The following is a 20,772-nucleotide window of genomic DNA, read 5'->3' as shown; positions in this document are numbered from 1 at the left end:
AAATATTATAATGCTCAAATGACTTAAAGTTTCATACTTGAAATGATTGATGAAATCGTGTTGTCGTTTCATCAAATATGGTTTGTAGGTAATAATTGGTACAGCGTAGGTTGCCTGGCTGCTACTAGGTACAATACATACCTAGGTGCGCACCGGTACGCGTGGAACCGTCTACTTCGCACGGAGGTACAGCGTATTCAAGTACAAGTAGGTATTACCTGTATTTTACATAAGCTACGGGACCTTGAAGTACACAGCGCCAATAGCCACTATGTAAGTAATAGAATGCATTTTATGAACACCAATATATATGCAATTATCATCTACGGATGTCCGTTAAAATTTACACAATGGATAAATATCTATCATTATTGTCACCATCCATAATTACAAAAGTTGGGCAAGTCCGACAATGAGCTAAGCTAAGGCGCCATTGTAACCTATCGAATACCAACAATAAATGCTCTTTAACATATTCCACAAGCCCTGACGTCGATTTCAGGGGTCAAGATGTCGTATTAGGCTGGTGGAAACTGTCTATCTCTATTAAAACTAAACTTCCCACGTCAAGTTCATAGACGTAAACCCCCTGCGCTTTCGGCAGGTACCTTTTCTGAGCTGTCTACCGAGTGGGCGGAAGGCTCCCGCGACCTCGTCTTCGCATCGTCGTGTTCGATCTCAACGACGACTGTCGTGACTGTGTCCATCTGAATACCAGTCTCGGCCTGCTCTGTAATGCCTCTTAAAGACTCCTGGCTTCCACCTCGTCGGCTACCATTCCAACGACCTGCTCCATTCGCGGCACGACCGTCCCTACCACCCCATCTCGCGAGTCGATTGAGCTTATCGAATCCCCGAGCTGCACTTCTTCGTATCCTTGGTTGGTGGTTGTCTTGAACATTCCTCGTCTGGGCTCCTCCTTGTACCCAAACCATGTTTCCATACTTCCTCCAGTATGGTGTCCTCATAAATGCAAAGGTCTCTATGCCCGTATTCTCGGAGTCTAGTGGCGCGTTGAAAATAATCGAGTGCCGGGTTGTCGAAAAGAGAAGCACATCCAACCAACCATTAGAGGCTATCATCGCACCCGCCAAGCAGAAGTATGCTATGCTCACATCTCTCCCAGACATAGTCACAATACGACCTAAAGCTAACGGCGCCGTGCAAAGCACGTAAATAAGCGGGTATATAAGGAAAGCCGGATGATGACCCGACGGGTGCTCTTGAGTGGAGGCGTTATTCTGCTCAGGTCTGGCAGTTGCCGATGGTCGGCGATGCGAGTGAGGCCGAGAGAAGACATTCCGTTTCCGAAGAGAGATGAAGATGAGGGTGTATAGAATACTGGTTACCAGAATCGAAACGAAGATCCATAAGTAATGAAGCCAAAGGCGAAGGTTTTCGAAACTAACATTCACCCAGCACCTCGAGTGCATGTTAGCTACAACCACAACGAGTTTGCAAGTAGCAAGCATGGGAACAGAAATTAAACAAAGATATTGAGATTCCTACTCACCAGGCTGCTGCCCTCACATAGAATCCACCAGCTCCTTTTCCATTATTTGTTGCGGCCACTCCAGCGACGGCCATGATGTAGATAAATAGCCAGAGACCAGCTATAGCAAGATGCAACGCCCAGTGTGGTGGCTTATAGCCTTTCACAACGCCGAGGTACGTGTGAATGGAAATGGCACAAATAAAACAACTCGCTGACAGATCTCCTGTCGACACAAACCAGCCTTGTGCCCAGCAGCTCGGACTACCGACGATGATTTCGTTTTTCTGTATCCACGGGATGTTCAACACAAACGCGGTAGCCTGGTGCATATCTGCAAGGAACAGATTGTATACAAGAACAAGAAACTGGTTTGGTCGTCTTCGCATTGGCCGTCGCCGTTGCTGCCCGTTTCCCTCTAGTCCCTGGGGAATGTCCCTCTTGGACATCCCAAAGTTTCTCTGAGCTAGGCCCAGAGATAGGTCATTGGCTGGTGTTTGGTGGTCGTCATCTTTAATTTCCCAAGTCCGTACGCGCCAGGTTACCAACTTATATGTCAAGTATAGGAATAATGCCGATGTCGAAATGAGGGAAATGATTCCACAGACAGCGACAGCGATAAGCCCATTACGATGACTATTCGGTAAGGGTGACAGAGTGTCGCTGGCGGGATCAAGTGGGCCATAGTCATCGCCATAAGCCATTCCTCTCCATATGTTTTCCTCGCTCGGAAATATGTAATGGTAGAGTGAACTCGCTGGCAATCGTTCGCCTAAGTCTTATCATCTAAGCTTCTCGGGGCTCGGCAGGACGCGAGCGATGTGGGAAAGGGTATAATATAAAGCCGGCCAGCGCCAAGGACGGATGCTTCGGCGAGGTTGTGTTGAAAACGTTTCTTCCGCACCTTACCCTTTTCTAACGACTACGGCAACGATGAGACGGACTAGACGTAAGTCGTTCTTCATGCTACCGCTCGCTAAGAAAGGTTATATGGAAGCCGGTCCAGCGACCCAGTTAATGCCATGCCCTGGTAGCCCCCCTACTAGATAGGCTAGTATAAATTCGTGCGGATGGACCGCTAAGCCTGTGCCAATATTTCCCTAGTATGGTTTCCATCCCTCCGTCCGCGTGGGAAAAAAAAACACAGATCGTAGGAAGTATCATCTTCTAGCTAAGATATCGTCAATGGAAGCACTGGTAGGTACTTGATTCTTGCGCACTTGCTTTGCTCATCTCGAGATATACTACCTCTCTGCTTAAGCACTTCATCATGCGTGCAACCTAAATATTAGGTACCTAGCAATAGCAAATGTTAAATCCAGAACTCGAGTAATTTGATAAAGTTATTTCACCTGTGGCTCCTTGTCTCCTCCATATTTCATACATGGTTTATCCACGTTTATGATTCTCGCTCAGGTCCGTTGCCCATGCTTGGTTATTACCTAATAATTCTGTACATATAATGAGGATATAGTTAATATTTAAGAGGAAGGTGTATTATATGACAACTATCATGTTTCACACTAAGAGATGGAAGTAGTTAGGGCTTAAAGAGAACTTCCGAGACGTAATATACCTTCTTCATGTTCGGGTCTTGGCTGCATTTCAGCTCATGTCTCGCCCCCTGGAGAATTCTGAGTTGACCAATCCGCGACTTCGACATGATACCACTCGAAAGGAAGAAAGAGAATAGTCGTAATGGCTAGTTTTTTAGTGAAGCTTATTTACGTATTTTAAGCCCTAGTGAAGGCTTCACATGAAATTGATACATACCTTTATGGGCAAGATTTCAAGGTTTAAAGGACCTGATTTGATGAACAGCCCGATCCTACACTAGATAGGTACACACACTTATGAAATCGCTAAGTTGAATGCTGAGGTTTAATATGCCCAAGTACCGTAATACGCTACTAACTGACAAAGCTTAACTTCTCTGCGTTATGAGCGGCAGAATTCAAATGATGGGATGATATTGAATCTTGGATAATATGTTTTATATGTACCTAGGTAAATTTGTCGTGGTATTAAACTTAAGGCTTTTCAGTTCACCCCGGCACACTGGGTAGTGTGGAGATGCAATTCATGCAAGTTGCATACGGTTTACGAAAGGATCGATCAACCGATCGGTACCGTACCGATCTAGCTTGGTTCCTGATTCGCGTCATAAGCTGAAGACACGTGCATGAATGGCATTTTATACCTACCTAGGTAGGGAGGTACTATCTACGTTAGGTATCGGATAATTAACAGGTAGGTATGTAGAGTAAGCACCTTCTTACACCTAGTATTATAGGTACCTACCTAGTAGGTATGCCATAAGTAATGTGGCGCTACTATTATTCCGTATCTTTATGCATACCTAGGTACTTACGGCTCATTCGTCTGGTGACGAGGATGGTTGTATTCTTCAACAATCAAAAGTAGACTCTTGAAGGCACTTACCTAGGTCTGCCTAATGAGTGGAAGGATCGTTCTTAGGTGTTCTATCAATGGATTATATTTTTTCGAAGTAAAAGCCTAAGGTCAGTCTCACGATAGGAATAGTATGATACGATCTGATTACACCAGACTGATTCTTCATACAGACACTCTTATAGAGCTTGCTGTAGGTAGTTAAGTGCGAGACTTCTGCGTGAAGTATGTATTTTTTTCTAATTCGAAATGAAAGATCTTCCCGCCAATTGAGATCGTGTAATGTTGCCCAAAAAACTGACTACCTAGAGAATGCGATGTATAGTTATCTGTACCGATACGAGTCATTGACGGAAATCCCTGACGGGTAACAGTTCTAATTCAGTTACTTACTAGGTAGGTAGGTAGGTGCTTTAACATCGCTTGCCAAAGATTGACCATATTCCAGCTTGTACTAAATGGCAAAGAGGTACCTAGTAGACGAGAGTGTTATAGGATCACTCGTGAATTAACTGAAGAACATGGTCCCAAAGTTGCCGAACCATTAATACGGTGCCCTTGGCAAACTGAGATCTCGTCGCATCGAAACGTACATCAAATTCACTAGTAAGGCGCAGCTCCTTGTGGCCGTCTAGCAAGGGATGGAGTTCTTCGGAAGTCCGCGCCTTGCTTGATACTTTGCATACATCGCAGTTGAAAGTCTTAGGCTATTGGATAGTAAAGTAAATGTGTTATGCTGGGAGTATAGGCTCCTGAAGAGACTATCCTAGCGCATAGTGAATTTGACTGTAGGCCACCTTCATATATGCGCTATATTGCGGATCGTTTTCTCGTCAATACACTTGCCACTGGTCGTATCAGGTACCCCACGAGAGGTAGGTATAACTGGTCTCTAATGCGTCCTTATCGTTGACCAGCGCTTCGGTCTGCTTCGGTTGTAACCCTATCTGCACGTGGATCGAAATCCACTTCCTAACGGCATTGCATAGGTATCTTAGTCAAGCCGAGCTCCTGAAAGCCATGATTGTGGACCTCGAATCCTTCTAAGCCAAAGAAGCGGATATCAGGCGCGGAATTGGCCGTCATACGCGTAGGGAACCCGTAGCCTTTCCGAATCTTGCATTATGGATTCTCGTGCTCTAGCTCCGGAATGGTCTCTTTTTGTGGTATCGGCACCTCCACTCACAATGTAAGATACCGGTCTTCTTGGTATATGGAATGTGTCTCAGCGTCCATATGCTGTCAGGTACGGAGATCTAGATCTCACCCCGTTGTTTGTTGGGTAGGAATAATGGGTTATGAGAGATATCGAATAGTCTTGTTCGGTACTCGGTTATATTGGCATTGTTGGAGGTATCCGGATTCGACTAGACGTGATAGGTGTAGCCGTAGTTAGGCTATCGGCAAGTTAGGAGTGCTACGGCATAGTGAGATATGGGCCATTGTTGTTTGGACTCCGATTTTGAGGGTTTGGTAAGAGTAGCCGCTCGTTGCAAGGCTCGCTGCGCTATGGTAGAGGAATCTTACATATCAGCAACAGTTTAGCGAGATAGATATTAGACAATAGCGAGAATTGGAAAGAATTCATTACCTCGTAATTAAAACGCACACATACGGATTTCTGGATGAGGAGCAGTGCAAGGAGTGCGAGATGATGTAATAGTATTCGATGTCAATCGTGGGCTTGCCTTCAGGATCTATCTCAAGCTGTTAACTAATAGGTAAGCACCTAATATTGTCCTGAAAAAATAGAGAAAATTCAATGGAACTGAACCCCGCTTCAATGATTATGGGCAAGTACCTAAACGATACGTGAGCAATCATTGCTTCTGTTCGATTTATATTTGTCCCAAAAGACTATAGGGGAAAGGTGTAATCGAAAAACCTGGTAGGCTTTGAAGGTAGCTGATATATGAGGTACTTGGGTAAGTGGTATTTATATCCATATTTCATGGGTACCTGCTAGGTAGATAGCTACGTGAGTACACTACCGGGAGGGGGGGGTATTTGGACATGGTCACAACCAACGTTTTAGTATTTCGACCTGATCATTATATTATATAAGCTTTGCTAGGGATCAATAGTATTGCAGCTATAATTTCTGGGTTAATATTATTATATATCGATACAATTATTATATAATTAAAAGCGTTACAAGATGGATACGATTGCTGCAATAGTTTAGAACTAGATTCATCTTCAACCCTTACAACAGTGTCAAAGCCTGGCAATAGTGTCAGGACCTGACAACATGTCAGATCAACGCACCTAAGATACGTAATTGATCTCCCTGAATAGGTTATATATCAAAGTTCGAAAGAATCGGGATTAGTAATCATGTAAACTGTAATCGTAATCTCGTAGTGCAATGGTAAATCTCGTAAATCAACAGTAGTTCAAGTAGTTCAAGTGACTGTACCTGAAAAAAAAAATTGACTTTTCAAAGTAATATCTTATAATATAAATACACCTTAAAGCCTTAGGGCAATACCTAGCATTCAATTGACTGCGATAGCTTTTTTTTTTTCCTTTTTTTTTTTAAAAAAAAATATCAGTTTAGTGACGATTACTGGCGTGGTGACGATCACCAACCTGACATCTGTTGGATCAAAAATTGTTATAATAGAAGGTGAGGCTGTCTCCAAGGTGGCTATTTCCTTCAATATAACACTTACTAGGAGGTTACGATTGCCCTCGGGGGTGATACTATCTTACCAACAGCCAATTAGACTGGTGACTATAAGTTAATGATTACTAGTTAACATTATGTACACCCCTAATGATTATCCCTATGACCATGTCTAGATACCCCCCCCACCCGGTAGTGTAGGTACCTACCTGGTATATAATTAACTTTGTCGACGCCATGGACGTGGCGTAACCTTATGAGGGGTATGTAAAGTTATATAAAAACACGACGTTATGTGAATATAACTCGTCGTTTTCCACAATTTTCATTCCGGGTGATTAGAATTTCAATAAATTCTTATAAAAGTAAAGAAAAATTACCTACTATCTCTACACATATCTACTTTATAAATAAACATTGAAACTCAACTTAACTCAGTCTTGAAGCTAGAGACGAAAACTAGAAGCTCGCTATACCTAAAGCGGTAACTTACATGATTGGCCTTGTGATTGGCCAGACCCAGTATCACCTTACGATCTTTGTCGTCCCGCATCCTATTTGGACCTAGCGTAGCCGCTGGGTAAGGTCAAATAGGTCGTACCTAGTCTTTTTGCCGATAGGGTGGGGATACATAGGGATACTTGCCTAACAATTCTCAAGTAAGCCAACACTTAGGATATATGGATCTCTACAACGTTGAGATGCGAAGCATATAATAATAGACCAAGAAAGTCATCGAACTAAGAGATGTGTTCGTTTTTCTTTGGCCGAGTATTATAAAAATTATCAATTACACACGGTTCGAATAGACTGAAGGTGCTGAAAACTAAATGTTTCCTTGGAATTTGACTACATGAGGTATGTACTCTCGGGTAATCCTACGTGGACTAACAAAGTGGAAAGCGCGATTGGTCTAGTGACCTTTTTTTTCATCCGCGGCGGAAAAGTCAACGACAACCTTCTTTGTGTGCCGTTCCGATCCATATCTCGTAATCCACTTTCTAGCTTACCTACATTCAGACAACCTACAACTAATGATTCAGCCTCAATCAAACCCCAATCCAGACCAGATTATAAGAGATATCGTGTGTTTTGTCGCCTGGTTGGATTGATCTATCCATCGCTTATTTAAGCATTAATCCTCTAATTTGAACTTCTGCCATCAGCCTCAACTCGTCCCTCCATTTCACCGAACCCACACGCGCGCGCACATCGTTGCGGCGGACGTCACCTGCGCCCACCGACAACCTCTCACCTGATATTGAAACGACGACGAATGCTAAATCTGTCACATGTCGCCTTTCTGAGTCGCGTTCTCCTGTCCCCGAAAAGCACACTTCAAACAACGACGAAGTTCTATTATTATAATCGTCATCGTCACCGCCGCCCCCTACATAAGCTGTGAGCAAGTCATACACGTGAAGAAAGTATGCGCATCTCCCTTTTCATACATTCATTGCATCTTAATCTAAGTCTAAGTGACGAGCTGCTGACGAGCCTTGCAGGTATTTGACCACCTCCTACTCTTTGCCGCTCGTTTACTACTTGAGTTCAACAACTTCATAGCGCCTTTCCGATCTGCATCAAGGGCACGAACCATCTAGTCTTTCCTCCAATTCTTCTCCCCCCTCAATTCGGTCTTGCCGCTATGGTCTAACTCTCGAAACGATCTCGACAAGCTAGCTCGCCTACGTTGATATCCACTTGCGCATCTGCCGACTCATCTTGATAATATAAATTGCCATTACACAACTTACATATCGTCATATCCCTAATCCTATCGTACCTAGTAATTAGTAGCTGGAAATTTACCTTGACATCATGGCTGCGCCTTGTAAGTTTTAACTTCACGTACCCTTAATTTACAGTGTCATCATAACAACTTTGCCTTTGCTTGATATAATATAAGTGAACCTCGAAGCAGTATCAGACTGATAGAACCAGTGACCGCGGAGGAGGAGATTCGTTACACCGAGATCATCGACGGGATCCTGGCCACGGCAGATCTCGAGACCGTAACGCGCAAAAAGATCCGCATGGGCCTCGAGACCGCTCTGGGTGGAAAAGACCTAAGCGATCAAAAGGTGTGTGATAGCTTCTCGGGCTTCCGACGGGTTCCCTTATCGCACCATAATCGCTCCCAATATACCGTTGCGCTTTCCGTCTGTTAGGTCTTCGCATTTCGCTAACCTGCATATAGCATGCGATTAAAGCTCTTATTGAAGAGCGTTTCGATGCCATATCCTCCGCTGCGCCGCCGCCTTCCTCTGCTATCCCTCACCCCGAACCGACATCTCCTCGCCCATCGCCTAAGCGACAGGCCAATGGCTTTGATGGGAATAGCCACGACATCGAGAACGATGCTAACGGAGACGAAATTAAGGTATCCGTGCAGCCCCCCAAGAAGAAGCAACGCAAGGAGAAGAGCGAAGACACCGAAGACGCAGATGCCAAACTAGCAGCTCTCCTACAGGCTCAGGAAAACCAACGAACTCGGGCAACCCGTGGAGGCGGAAAGCCTAAGGCACCTGCGAAGAAGAAGAAAAAGGCGACACCTCGGAAGAAGAGCGACAAAAAGGTTGGCGCCGAAGACGATAGCGACGTTGAGGGGAGCGAGGAGTCAAATAACAAGCCACGAAAAGCTGGTGGAGGCTTCCAGAAGCCTTTCAATCTCAGCTACCCGCTCGCCGAGCTATGCGGGGAGCCGCAGGTGAGTCGATAACTCGTCAAACTGCCCCCTCCCCGGGCTACTGATCTGGGGCAAGTCCACCTAGTAATCTTCTAACCTCGGGCTGTAGTTATCTCGACCGCAAGTCGTTAAGAAATTATGGGAGCACATCAAAGGTAACCAACTACAAGACCCCAACGACAAACGGCAGATTCGGTGCGACGAGATGATGCAGGCAGTCTTCAAACAAGCAAGGGTCGATATGTTCCAGATGAATAAGCTGGTGGGAAATCATCTTTATCCCGTAGACGAGGAGTAGTTGGCGAGGTAGAGGGAGATCATTTCTCGGTTGAAGCTTTCCGAGTTCGTCCTAGGGACGTAGGCAGAGGGTATGTTGTATCTACTTGGGAAACGGTTGCTAGGTATGGGCGGGTTAGGCGGCTGCATATTCACGTAGGCGTAAGATGCTTTGCGGGTTATCTTCTTTGCCAATGGACTCGTATGTTATCAGGGAAGACTTTGTCCGAGACTATTAGAAGTCTTGACGGAACAAGATTGGTTTGTGGGAGAGAGGGCGCAGATACTTGATCAACCTACCTAAGGCACTTGTAGGGGAAACTCGCTTTCCAACGTGGTGTCTCAGATTAGGCAACTCAATACGACTGAATTCAATAACGATAAATACACTATTTTTTGGCAACCCATCTCGTTTAAGAACGTTCGTGTTTCTCTAATGGTCATTAGATGGAAATTTGATGAGTTTCATATTGCGGATAGCTTCATGACTAAAATGACAACATGTAAGAATTCAGTAGCCTATATGCTCCAATGTATGACGGTTCACTTATTCCAATATGTAGGTATCTATGGTAAATATTATAGTCCTGCCTCGTAAAATGATATTATGATATTCCCTGCATGTCTGTAGGTGAGGTGAGATACACCTAAGCAGGGGCAAGAGGCAAGGGGCAAGGGCTAATTGTGGCTTCTCCTCAAGCCACAAAATCGCCCCGCGGCTATGTGGCTATGACTCTGACCGGATGTGTCACCGTACCCACTAAAAAAAAGTCTATCAAACCACAGTGGTGGGATGGCTTAGGTAAGAAAGGTGCAACATAGATCTAGGTATGGATACCTCATAAATTGGTAGAATTACCTTTGTAATATCATACATTTAAATACAATAATCGCGTATTTCCCCCTGCGCTTCGATTTTGACTCCCACAGTCAACTACATATCTGGGAATCTTGTCTTTCTACCTCATACTCCGCGATTTCCATACCATCTAAAGTCCAGCCTGATATCGGCACCAACTTTATCCGTTTGTCATCCTGACACCCGATTTTCGGGTAAGGAGAGGCTATACAGCGAACCCCCCTTTCTTTTGTTACGACCATCCTTCATCGCATTTCCCAGACCTCCTCTAGTCGCTCAACCACGGTCTCAGCCACCTTAAACGAACAGCATATTTCTACTGTCGATAATCATGTCCTCAGCTGGCGGAGGCTCGATGGATGCTCCGAACGGAATGGGTGGCTCTGCCACGTCTGGACCAAGCCGCGGACGAGGCGATCGCAATACTAGAGGGAGAGGTAGACCTCGTGGACGGGGCGACTTGAGCGCTAGAGGGAGAGGTCAGGGACGACCATATCGTGGGAGAGGTAGGGGAGGTCACGCGCCCGCGACATCGTCTCCCTCGTCTGCTGATCGTCACCTACCCGTATTGATAGATTCAAGCAAACCAGAACAAAATCTACCGCAGCCTCGTGTACAGAGAAAGCTCGAAGAGCCAATTGGAGACGAGGAAGACGTCGAAGCCGAAGTGTGCTTCATCTGCGCGAGCCCCGTCATTCACCAGTCAGTTGCTCCTTGCAACCATAGGACGTGCCATATATGCGCCCTACGAATGCGAGCATTGTACAAAAATAAAGAGTGTGCACACTGTAGAGTACGGTTAATCCACTTACTTTGCCGACATAATGCTCCGAATGTTAAATGCTAACCTTTGCTACATTCGTAGACACTCGCTCCATTTGTCCTATTTACAGACGATGCAGTGAAGCGATTCCAGGACTATTCCGACGCCGACACCACGAGTACCGATGATAATATCGGCATTCGGTACACGAACGAAGATATTGTCGGAGACACCGTCTTGCTCCTCCGTTATAACTGCCCCGATGATTCTTGCGACTTTGCCGGCCTTGGCTGGCCTGACTTGCATCGACACGTCCGCAGCGTACACCAAAAGAAGATGTGCGACTTATGTACAAGGAATAAGAAGGTTTTTACCCACGAGCATGAATTGTTCACCGACAGGGAATTGGAAAAGCATATGCGTCATGGAGATGATCGTCCTGGCGCTATAGATCAGACGGGGTTCAAAGGTCACCCACTGTGCGCCTTCTGCGGGCAGCGATTCTATGACGACGACAAACTGTACGAGCATTGTCGAAGCAAGCATGAACGGTGCTTCATATGCGACCGCCAAGATCCCCGACAGCCTCACTACTATCGAGACTACAATGCGCTAGAGGAACACTTTAAAAAGGATCATTTTCTGTGCCTCGATCGCGAATGTCTCGAGAAGAAATTTGTCGTTTTCAGTTCCGAGATAGATCTGAAAGCACATCAACTTAGCGACCATGGAAGCTCGTTATCTAAGGACGTGAGACGTGATGCCCGTCTGGTTGATCTTTCCAGCTTCGATTATCGGCAACCTTACCAGCAAGAACGACGCAGCGGCGGACCTGGCAGGGACCGAGACCGTGATAGAGATGGGGATAGAGAGAGAGATAGGGATAGGCGCGGAAGGGGCCGTGATCCGAATGCGGAGCCACTCCCGACCAGCTCGGCACAACCTCTTCGACGGGACGAGCTCGCATTTCAAAGACAAATGGCCGTACATTCTTCCCAATCCGTGTCCAACCGGACCTTCGGTGGCCAATTATCAGCACCGCCATCGTCGAACATTACTGGGCCATCTGCTCAGCCGAGCCAGCGCGCTTCTAGCAGCTCCACACCCGGTCCTTCGACCGTGTCTGCCCCGGTTCCCGAGATGGAAGGGTTGAGCCTCGCGGATCCAAACCTCACACCGGAAGACCGCGCCCGCCTTCTACGGCATTCTGCTGTGATAGAACGGGCCTCAAACCTTCTGCACAATGACCGAGATAAGATTACCTCTTTCCGAAGTCATATTTCATCTTTCAGACAGGACAAAGTGTCGGCCGCGGCCCTCGTTGACGCCTTGTTCTCACTGTTCTCCGATGCATCTTCCTCGGCTCTAGGCACGCTTGTCCGAGAGATTGCCGACCTTTTCGAGGACAAGAACAAGGGCGACAGATTAAGAAAAGCATGGAACGATTGGAGAGCAATTAACGAAGATTACCCAACGTTACCTGGCTTGAGCGGCATGCACGGCGCTACAACCTCTAGTACAGGATGGGCAACCGCCGCAGCCAGCTCCCCAGTCACTACGGCAGCAGCACCATCCCAAAGACATACCACACGTGTGCTTAAGCTAAAGAGCTCTACTCAACAATCGCGACGATCGAGTGTGGAGCAGTCATCAACTGTGTTCTCAAGTGCGCATAATTATCGAAACCCACCACCAGCGGCGGCGGCTTCTTTTCCTGCCCTACCACCTAGTAACCCTAGCCCAAATGGGGCATCGCGGCCTTCGACAACAGCTCTTTGGGGCTCTGGCGGCGGGTCACAAGCTCAACCTAGGCCTGCGAGACCTACGAATAGAGACGAAGCGTTCCCTGCACTACCTGCAGCACCCAAGCCCACGACCACAATTTTTGGCTATGGGACCGGCAGCGTACGCAGAGACGGCGGTAATTCGAGAAACACAGGGTTCTCGTGGGGATCGTCAAACGGTCCGGAGCCTACCGGGGACGATGCGGAGGAAGATAAGGCTGACACAACTGGAAAGGGGAAGAAGGGGAACAAAGGCAGAAAGAAAGTTCTAGTGCAATGGGGCTGAAGGCCCATACATTACCATTTAAAAAAAATTCTCGCAGAGGGATAGTTCACATGTTTTAGCCCTATTGGCTAATATAGTTTTACATGAGAATCGAAGGAAATTTAGAATTTGTCCTTGGTTTTTTCCTTCGTGAACGACAAATATCAGACCCCAACCTCGAGATATTTCAATCACCTTGCCTCTTCATGCTGCTATTGAAATGTAGCTAGCTTAACTAGATCACGTGTTTCATTCCTTCATGTAATATAAGCTTGGTTGTCCGCAATGAACACGTACGCCCTAGCAACCCCCTGTGGCGCTTCCACCAACACATGGCTCTCCGGTGCAATTAAATCCTCGAGGAGACTCAGCATTTCCGCAAAGGTAAGCTGTTGCAGGGGTTCCATTATTAAACTTTAAATTAATGTCGAATAGCCCAATATCGTTGCAAGGTTTGACGGCACTGCACTGAAGGCTAGCTATTTGATTTGATCTTGTTGTGCCTGTCATGTTATTTATGGTGATGTCTAGAATCTCAAATTCGGAATTTGTGCAGTTTCCATCTCCTGGCGCTCCGCTGAAGCGCGTACATTGGGATATGGAAAACGCCGCACCGTGTAGTTCTATGGCGTGGAGGTTATCGAAGTGCATGTTTGAGGCATCTGACCACGCAAAGAATCTCTCAGCACAGGACTTTGACTTTAAGATGGACAAGTACTCACTACCTAATCCGCCGCCGCCTCCGTTCGGCGGGTATCCATTCTGATCAGCAGTCCAAGTTTTGAAATATACCTATGATGTTTATAATAGTATTAGCAACAGTAAAAGGGCTGAAGAGTGCTCATATAAGTATAAGGAGCAACTCACCGCGTGGAGAGTATTATCGAAGGTAATGTTCTTAACCCTGACCTCTCTTATATGTTCCGTGACACCGTAATATTGACCGATGCTGCCCATCGCAATACCTTGTCCGTCGTAGAACTTAGAATTTGTTATGTTGACATCGTAACTATCTGCTTTCAGTGAAATACTGTCATCCCCGTTGTAAACCGTCCAATTGTTGAACGTAATATGCGAAGAGTATATAGTGTCGGCCCCGTCAGTATTAGCTAAGATGAAGTGTTATTATCGAATGACCGATATATGTAGGAAATTCGAGAGACTCAAGGCTTACAACTCTGGACAACATTTCCAGTGTTGTTGACAAATATACTATCTAGGATGACATGTTCGCAATATATGAGGGACATTGTCCTTGGGACGTTAGTATCTAGGCTCGTACTTAGGTATCTTTGCATTATCGCCGAATAGACACAGGGATCGCGGCTCAAAATTAGGTACACTTACCACATCTGACTTCGCAGAAAGGCCAGGCCGCTCACCACAGAGTTCCGAAGACCATTGAAAGTAATAGCATGTGGCCTTCCCGGATAGTTGGAGGTATTCTCTTGACGAGAGATCCATTCGTACCAATAATCACCGTTGCCGTCTATAATTCCTTGATCGTAACCGTTCAACCGAACCTCATTACCACCTAAAATGAACGCCGTTGACTGGTTCTGGTAACCTACATCCAAAGAGTTATTTAACCAGTATTGGATATCAGTACTCCACTAAGATAAGTAGTCGCGTATTGTCAGTATAAGAACACAGCAGGTACCTATTGTTCTTCGTCACAGAAATCCATATAGACATACGAGCAAAGTTCCGTATAAGTCAATGTCAACATTGTCAAGCCATGTAATATTCATGACCGATGAAATGTAATAGGTGGTAGGCAAGAATATGACTTTGCCATCACGCCCGCACTCCTCGAAGGCATTGATGATAGCGGGGGCATCATCCGTGGTATTGACCCCATGAGATTCAACCACACAAGTCTTTCTGGACACGACCGGATGGCCATTTATTATTAAAGAAGATATGACAGGCAGGTATACAAAGTGGAATTTCATCATGGTGAAGTTTATCATATACGAGTGACGTATACTGGGCGAACCTGCTCGTCCCTTTCGAATATAGGTCGGTATTTTTTTACCAGGAACCGAATTGATAAACGAACTTCGGCATATATCAACATTAACACCGAATCTTAATGTAGGTATCAAACCGGGGAAATCCAATCCTCCGCATCACCCCGCAATGATTGTGTCGGAACACCCTTGCCATTTCTTTTTACTTGCGATTTGATGATAATTGGGTACCTAAGTCCTAGGTATCGTATCCCAGCGTGGTACCATCTCGAAATGCCAAATTTAGTCGTGTAATAGGTATGGAAGGAGCTTGTTCGTGAAGCTCGACTCGGCCTATTTATGTTGTTGTACCTATTTATTATAGTATGCTTAAGGGCTAGCTCCCCTTTTCCACATGTAACACTCAATTACGTCAGTGATTGCCTTTCCGGAGGTTCCCGCGGAGAATGCGGGTCAGATTTATACCCACACCGGACCACCGGATCTTCAATGTTGTCTTGGAAAACAAAAAAGCTCCATCGAATGATTTTGATCCCGAGCCTGAAGATAAGTACATGCAGGGAAGATATCCGTAATGAAGAGTGTCACGGGGTTACCCGTAGTTACCGAACACATACATTCTTTAAGTCTACCTACTAGGTACCTGGCTTCGAATCTCGAATTCAAACGATCAAATATACTTAACATTCGAAGAGTTCTTAGGAAGTAACATTCAAGAATCATTTCTTGAATGCGAGATTTTACATCTATATAGGTAATTACCTGTATGTAATAGGTAGGTACTTAAGTACCTAGGTATAAGTTGATTTTCTCCCCAGTTCAATTAAAACGTTAGTGCCTACCTACGTATTTACCTATCCAATGTATGAAATTTGACTAACTACCACCCATATGAATAGAGTTCTGTCGTCGAGAGCCCACGTGATTTCTTCAAGATTAAGTAGAATAATAGGTAAATAATAAGCTATCTTATTAATTATTAAAAGACCACAGCATATCGAACCATAAAGACGGGTCTCTGAAGGCACTAGTCAAGGGAGACGATCTAGTGTATATGGCACAATTCGATCACACAATATTCAACGCCGATGTCACCATAAAAGAGTCTAAGAATACTCAAGCTTATCGGTTTGTACTAGCCTCATATTTAAGTAACGATCTGTCTCAAGACTCACCAAGAAAGATGCATACCTACACTTGTGTCATTTTGTCGTCATGGGTAGTGCAAAGGAGGCTGAAGTTACGACCAAGAGTCGACCCGTCCCTCAGACGGTGACTGAGAAATATGCGGACGTTACTCTGCGCTTGATCGAAGATCACGGGGACGAATTTGGCCCTCTGACTCCTGAAAAGGAAAAGCTATTGCGAAGGAAATTGTACCGTCACATCATGCTTCTGATATCTGCAATTAATATTATCTTATTTGTAAGTGGTTTGCCCCCGTTTTAGACAATAGCAGACTGACCGCCTCGGAACGTTTAGATCGACAAGTCTACTCTGGGATATGCTGCTATTCTGGGACTTTTTGAAGAGACCGGAATCACAAAAGATCAATATAATAATCTGAACACTTTCTTCTACGTCGGTACGTGATCATCTTGCGGGGACACCTTATCTACCTATGTCACATCCTAATTTTCTCAGGGTACCTTGCCGCCCAATGGCCGGGCCACTATCTTCTGCAGAAGCTCCCGTTTGGTAAATCCGTTGCTTCGATCATATTTCTTTGGGCTGTCGTGATTCTCCTTCACTGCGTGGCTACTAAGTATGCTGGACTTGTTGTGCTCCGTCTTGCTCTCGGCGCCGTCGAAGCAGTTGTCGTTCCCGCCATGGAAATCACTATCGGCATGTTCTTTAACCGTGAAGAACAGGCTTTCCTACAGCCGATTTTTTGGGTCACTTGTCAGGCCGCTCCTGTAGTGGCCGGTTTCATATCTTACGGTCTTTTATGGAGTAACAGCTCTGTGCTCCCTTGGAAACTGTTCATGATCACTACTGGAGGCTTGACCCTCCTCCTCTCCGTCTATGCATGGTTCTGTTATCCCAGCAATCCTGCGGAAGCCCGGTTCCTCACCTTGGAAGAGAAAGTCCAAGCTATACGACGCGTTCACGGTTCCGGCCAGAGCTCCATCGAGCAGAAGCAGTTCAAGAAGACCCAATTCATAGAAACGTTGAGGGATCCTGTCTCATGGCTGTTTGCCCTCCAAGCGTTTACATTGATGTACTCGAACAATCTCACATACGGCCAACAAAATCTCTTGACCACCTCTTTGGGCGTTTCTAACCTCGGTTCTACCTTGGTCGCAGTAGCAGGCGGTAGCTTTGGTATGGTTCTGTGCGTCATTGCCGCTCTAATACTCAAATGGCATCCACGGAATTTTGCGGTGCATAGTTTGGTATGGTGCATTCCTGCCGTGGCTGGCGGAATTGGCATGGTAACGATCCCATGGGATCGGAAACTGGCGCTGTTGACATGTTTATTGCTTGCAGGACATACGTATGGCATAACGTATATCATCGCGTTGGGATGGACAACCTCGTCAGCGGCGGGTTACACTAAAAAGTTAACACGGAACGTCATGTTTATGCTTGGCTATAGTGTCGGCAACCTCGTGTCGCCGCAAATATGGGTGCCCACTGCTGCACCTCGATATTACGGTGCCTGGATCTCCATGATAGTGGTTGCCTGGGTCGGCACTCCGGCTATCCTATTTGCTATCCACCTCATATTAGCGCGTAGGAATGCAGAGCGAAAAGCGTGGATGGCGGAATTGAGCGAGGAAGAAAGGGAAGCCGGTCGTGTCGAGCAATATGATGACGATGGGCAGGTAATCACGAAAAACGTGAATATTGCGATGCTCGATCTGACCGACATGGAGAATAAATTCTTCATTTACCCATTATAAAATCTCGTGGCCAACGTAGGCAGTTACCATTATCCGATGTTGAAGGTTTCATGCTAGAGAAATGGATCACCATAAAGTCAATGAACGACTAAACGAAGACGATTGTGCGGGTTTCATCGGCACTCTCATCTAAGACGCGGATGCGATATGGACCTCCTTCGCCCAGAACCTCCCAGTACATACTAGGTACCTAGGTAGGGAGGTATGTGAGGGTTTTGGTGGTGGCCAAGTTTCAGTCAAGAACTACACGGATCTGCGTCAACGACGTATTCATCTCGGCTCTGGATACGAGCTTGTACAACTAAAGGATGAATCGATAAATAATTACAGGTAGCTACCTACCTATAGTTAGAACTCCTTTTTGAACTCACGTAGTCGTTATTGAAAGTGGTAGTGAAGTAACGACATGTCAAATCACGATAACATTTACCATAAGAATTATTTCATCAGGTGAGATTAGGTTCTAGAGAAGATGATATCTAGGTATTAATATATTACCTATCTTTGTTTCTTTAAAGAGAAGCTATTAAATGATGGGAAAGCAACCCTCTAATGCATGCCCTTAAGCCAAACGGCGTAACATCGAACCTAAGCTGTAGCAACGACAACTACCTCGGTACCTACCTGTAAGTTATAACTCAATTGTTTTAAAGGGACAAATTTTGCTTGATTTCTTCATTCAAGCTGGATCGTCTAAGGACTCCGACACTCCTGTCATTTTTCCACTCACAAATCGTACCTACTCATTCCATACTAGGGAGGGTTCTAGGAGAAGTGAATTAAATAGAGTACCTACCCAGATTGGCCAGTCTATAGTGAAGAGATTATAGAGAACATAGTGTTAAGTTAAAACATAATGCAAAACTCATCCCATATACACTTGGGTAACTTGATACCTATGTACATACCTAAATAATTGGCAGGTTATTACCTAGGTAACATTAATTTGCATACTATACATACCTAGATATTTACTTAATAATTCGGATACCCTAAGATAGTAAGGTGCCCCTTACCGGCCATTCCCCGCCGATGTCGAATTCCACAGGAACTCTCATGCATCCCGTTATCTTGGACTAGACCCACTGATCCTATTAATACCTAGGTACCTAGTTGATATCATTCCTTGCGGATCCTCCTAAATCTGAATAGCTTTATCTTCAGTGCTTTTGAGTGCTGGGCCATTTCTCCATTTGACCCCGCAACTTTCACCAAAGACATCCTCATCTCAACTTTTCCCCAAGCCGTTATCGCTAATTGTAACCTCATCGCCATGGCCGAGATAAAAAAATTCGACTTGGGTAACTTTGTCCTCAAGTCTGGTGTCACGATCCCAAGTGCCTACATCGCCTACAAGACCTTCGGGAATCCCGCAAACCCAGCCATCATTTATCCAACATGGTATAGCGGCCTTATCTCGGACAACGAATGGCTGGTTGGCAGCGGCATGGCTTTAAACCCTGAGACATATTTCATCATCATCCCAGCACTGTTCGGCAACGGTCAATCGAAGAGTCCCTCTAACAGCCCCGAACTCCGGCCATTTCCTAATGTCACCTTCTTCGACAATGTGGCTGCGCAGTATCGTCTTGTGACAGAAGAACTAGGCGTAAAACACGCGAGATGCGTTCTAGGCTGGAGTATGGGTAGGCGAGCCCTTAGAAAACCAATACCAACTTTATCAACAACAATGACTAACACACCAACATGGAATTTAAGGGGCCGGGCAAACGTACCAGTGGATCACCCAATACCCGAACTTCGTGGACCTGGCCGTTCCGTTCTGCGGGAGCGCTAAGACCAGCTTGCATAACCAAGTCTTCCTCGAAGGCGTCAAGAGTGCAGCATTGGCAGCTAAAGGAGCTAGTTCCGCCGGAAGCTGCCAGGGAGAGGCCATCTCACGCTCGCAGTACCGGGGATGGACAACTGAAGAGCGTGAGAATGGACTCAAAGCTCTTGGTCGGGTATATGCAGGGTGGGGATTCAGCCAAGCATTTTATCGCGAGAGGCTTTACGAGACAGCGCTCGGTTATGAAGACCTCGAAGATTTCATGACTAAATTCTGGGAAGGCTGGGCAACATCTAAAGGTAGCTATCTAGAATATAGAGCTCCTACTTGAAACTGAGTCCCCCAGCTTACAAAATCGGCCAGACCCAGAGAACATGTTGACGATGCTACATACGTGGCAAGCTGGGGACTGCTCAGACCAAGAACCCTACAATAAAGGTACCTACCTACCTACCTGCCTACATTCAGAAATTCACGAAAATACCTAATTAAGGTAGGTACTATTCACACGAACATCAATGTTAATCAAGCTCAGATTTCAAGTTGGCAATGAAGAGTATCAAGGCTAAGACCCTCGTTCTTCCTTGTAAGACGGACTTGTATTTTCCCCCAGAGGATTCCGAGAATGAAGTTCTTAATATGTCGGATGGAATTGGAAAGTGTATTCCTTTCCCGTCGATTTGGGGCCATTGGTAACATCATCCGATCATTAAATTTATTATTAAATAACGTAAAAGTAGCTAATCATTAATAGGGCGGGCGGTCCAGGACAAAGTAAGGAGGACGTTAAATGGTTAGATAATAAGCTTAAGGAGTTTTTGTTGTAAAATCCAATTGACATTTAGGGTTAGGGTTAGGGTTAGGGTTAGGGTTAGGGTTAGGGTTAGGGTTAGGGTTAGGGTTAGGGTTAGGGTTAGGGTTAGGGTTAGGGTTAG

The 20,772-nt window shown here is 45.6% G+C and overlaps 5 protein-coding genes across 5 annotated transcripts; 3 read left to right on the top strand and 2 right to left on the bottom strand.

Annotated features, from left to right (window-relative positions):
- Nucleotides 1-572: 572 nt before the first annotated feature.
- Nucleotides 573-2,196, bottom strand: GGS22DRAFT_193353 (G protein-coupled glucose receptor regulating Gpa2-domain-containing protein; the record flags this gene model as incomplete). The annotated part of the gene is made up of 2 exons (XM_047965373.1): nt 573-1,422; nt 1,514-2,196. The coding sequence occupies 2 exons, from the start codon at nt 2,194-2,196 to the stop codon at nt 573-575; spliced, it is 1,533 nt and encodes a 510-aa protein (XP_047814127.1).
- A 6,158-nt stretch (nt 2,197-8,354) lies between these two features.
- GGS22DRAFT_182389 (uncharacterized protein) lies at nt 8,355-13,190 on the top strand (the record flags this gene model as incomplete). Its single annotated transcript, XM_047963958.1, has 7 exons — nt 8,355-8,367; nt 8,478-8,617; nt 8,734-9,243; nt 9,332-9,505; nt 10,130-10,134; nt 10,667-11,150; nt 11,223-13,190. 7 exons carry the CDS (start codon nt 8,355-8,357, stop codon nt 13,188-13,190), a joined length of 3,294 nt encoding a protein of 1,097 aa, XP_047814126.1.
- A 279-nt stretch (nt 13,191-13,469) lies between these two features.
- GGS22DRAFT_193350 (galacturan 1,4-alpha-galacturonidase B) lies at nt 13,470-15,127 on the bottom strand (the record flags this gene model as incomplete). Its single annotated transcript, XM_047965372.1, has 5 exons — nt 13,470-13,961; nt 14,037-14,278; nt 14,344-14,423; nt 14,517-14,782; nt 14,867-15,127. 5 exons carry the CDS (start codon nt 15,125-15,127, stop codon nt 13,470-13,472), a joined length of 1,341 nt encoding a protein of 446 aa, XP_047814125.1.
- A 1,124-nt stretch (nt 15,128-16,251) lies between these two features.
- GGS22DRAFT_85845 (putative allantoate permease of the major facilitator superfamily) lies at nt 16,252-18,116 on the top strand. Its single transcript, XM_047968285.1, has 3 exons — nt 16,252-16,567; nt 16,625-16,727; nt 16,787-18,116. Exons 1-3 carry the CDS (start codon nt 16,358-16,360, stop codon nt 18,046-18,048), a joined length of 1,575 nt encoding a protein of 524 aa, XP_047814124.1. The 5' UTR covers nt 16,252-16,357; the 3' UTR covers nt 18,049-18,116.
- Nucleotides 18,117-19,165: 1,049 nt separating this feature from the next.
- On the top strand, nt 19,166-20,696 carry GGS22DRAFT_175240 (Alpha/Beta hydrolase protein). The gene is made up of 5 exons (XM_047963229.1): nt 19,166-19,694; nt 19,768-20,136; nt 20,201-20,275; nt 20,373-20,529; nt 20,592-20,696. The coding sequence occupies exons 1-5, from the start codon at nt 19,322-19,324 to the stop codon at nt 20,662-20,664; spliced, it is 1,047 nt and encodes a 348-aa protein (XP_047814123.1). The 5' UTR covers nt 19,166-19,321; the 3' UTR covers nt 20,665-20,696.
- The last annotated feature ends 76 nt before the right edge of the window (nt 20,697-20,772 follow it).

Source organism: Annulohypoxylon maeteangense (genome assembly GCF_022496945.1).
Source record: "Annulohypoxylon maeteangense strain CBS 123835 unplaced genomic scaffold GGS22scaffold_28, whole genome shotgun sequence".
NCBI lineage: Eukaryota > Fungi > Ascomycota > Sordariomycetes > Xylariales > Hypoxylaceae > Annulohypoxylon > Annulohypoxylon maeteangense.
This window is presented reverse-complemented; position numbering and strand designations above follow the sequence as displayed.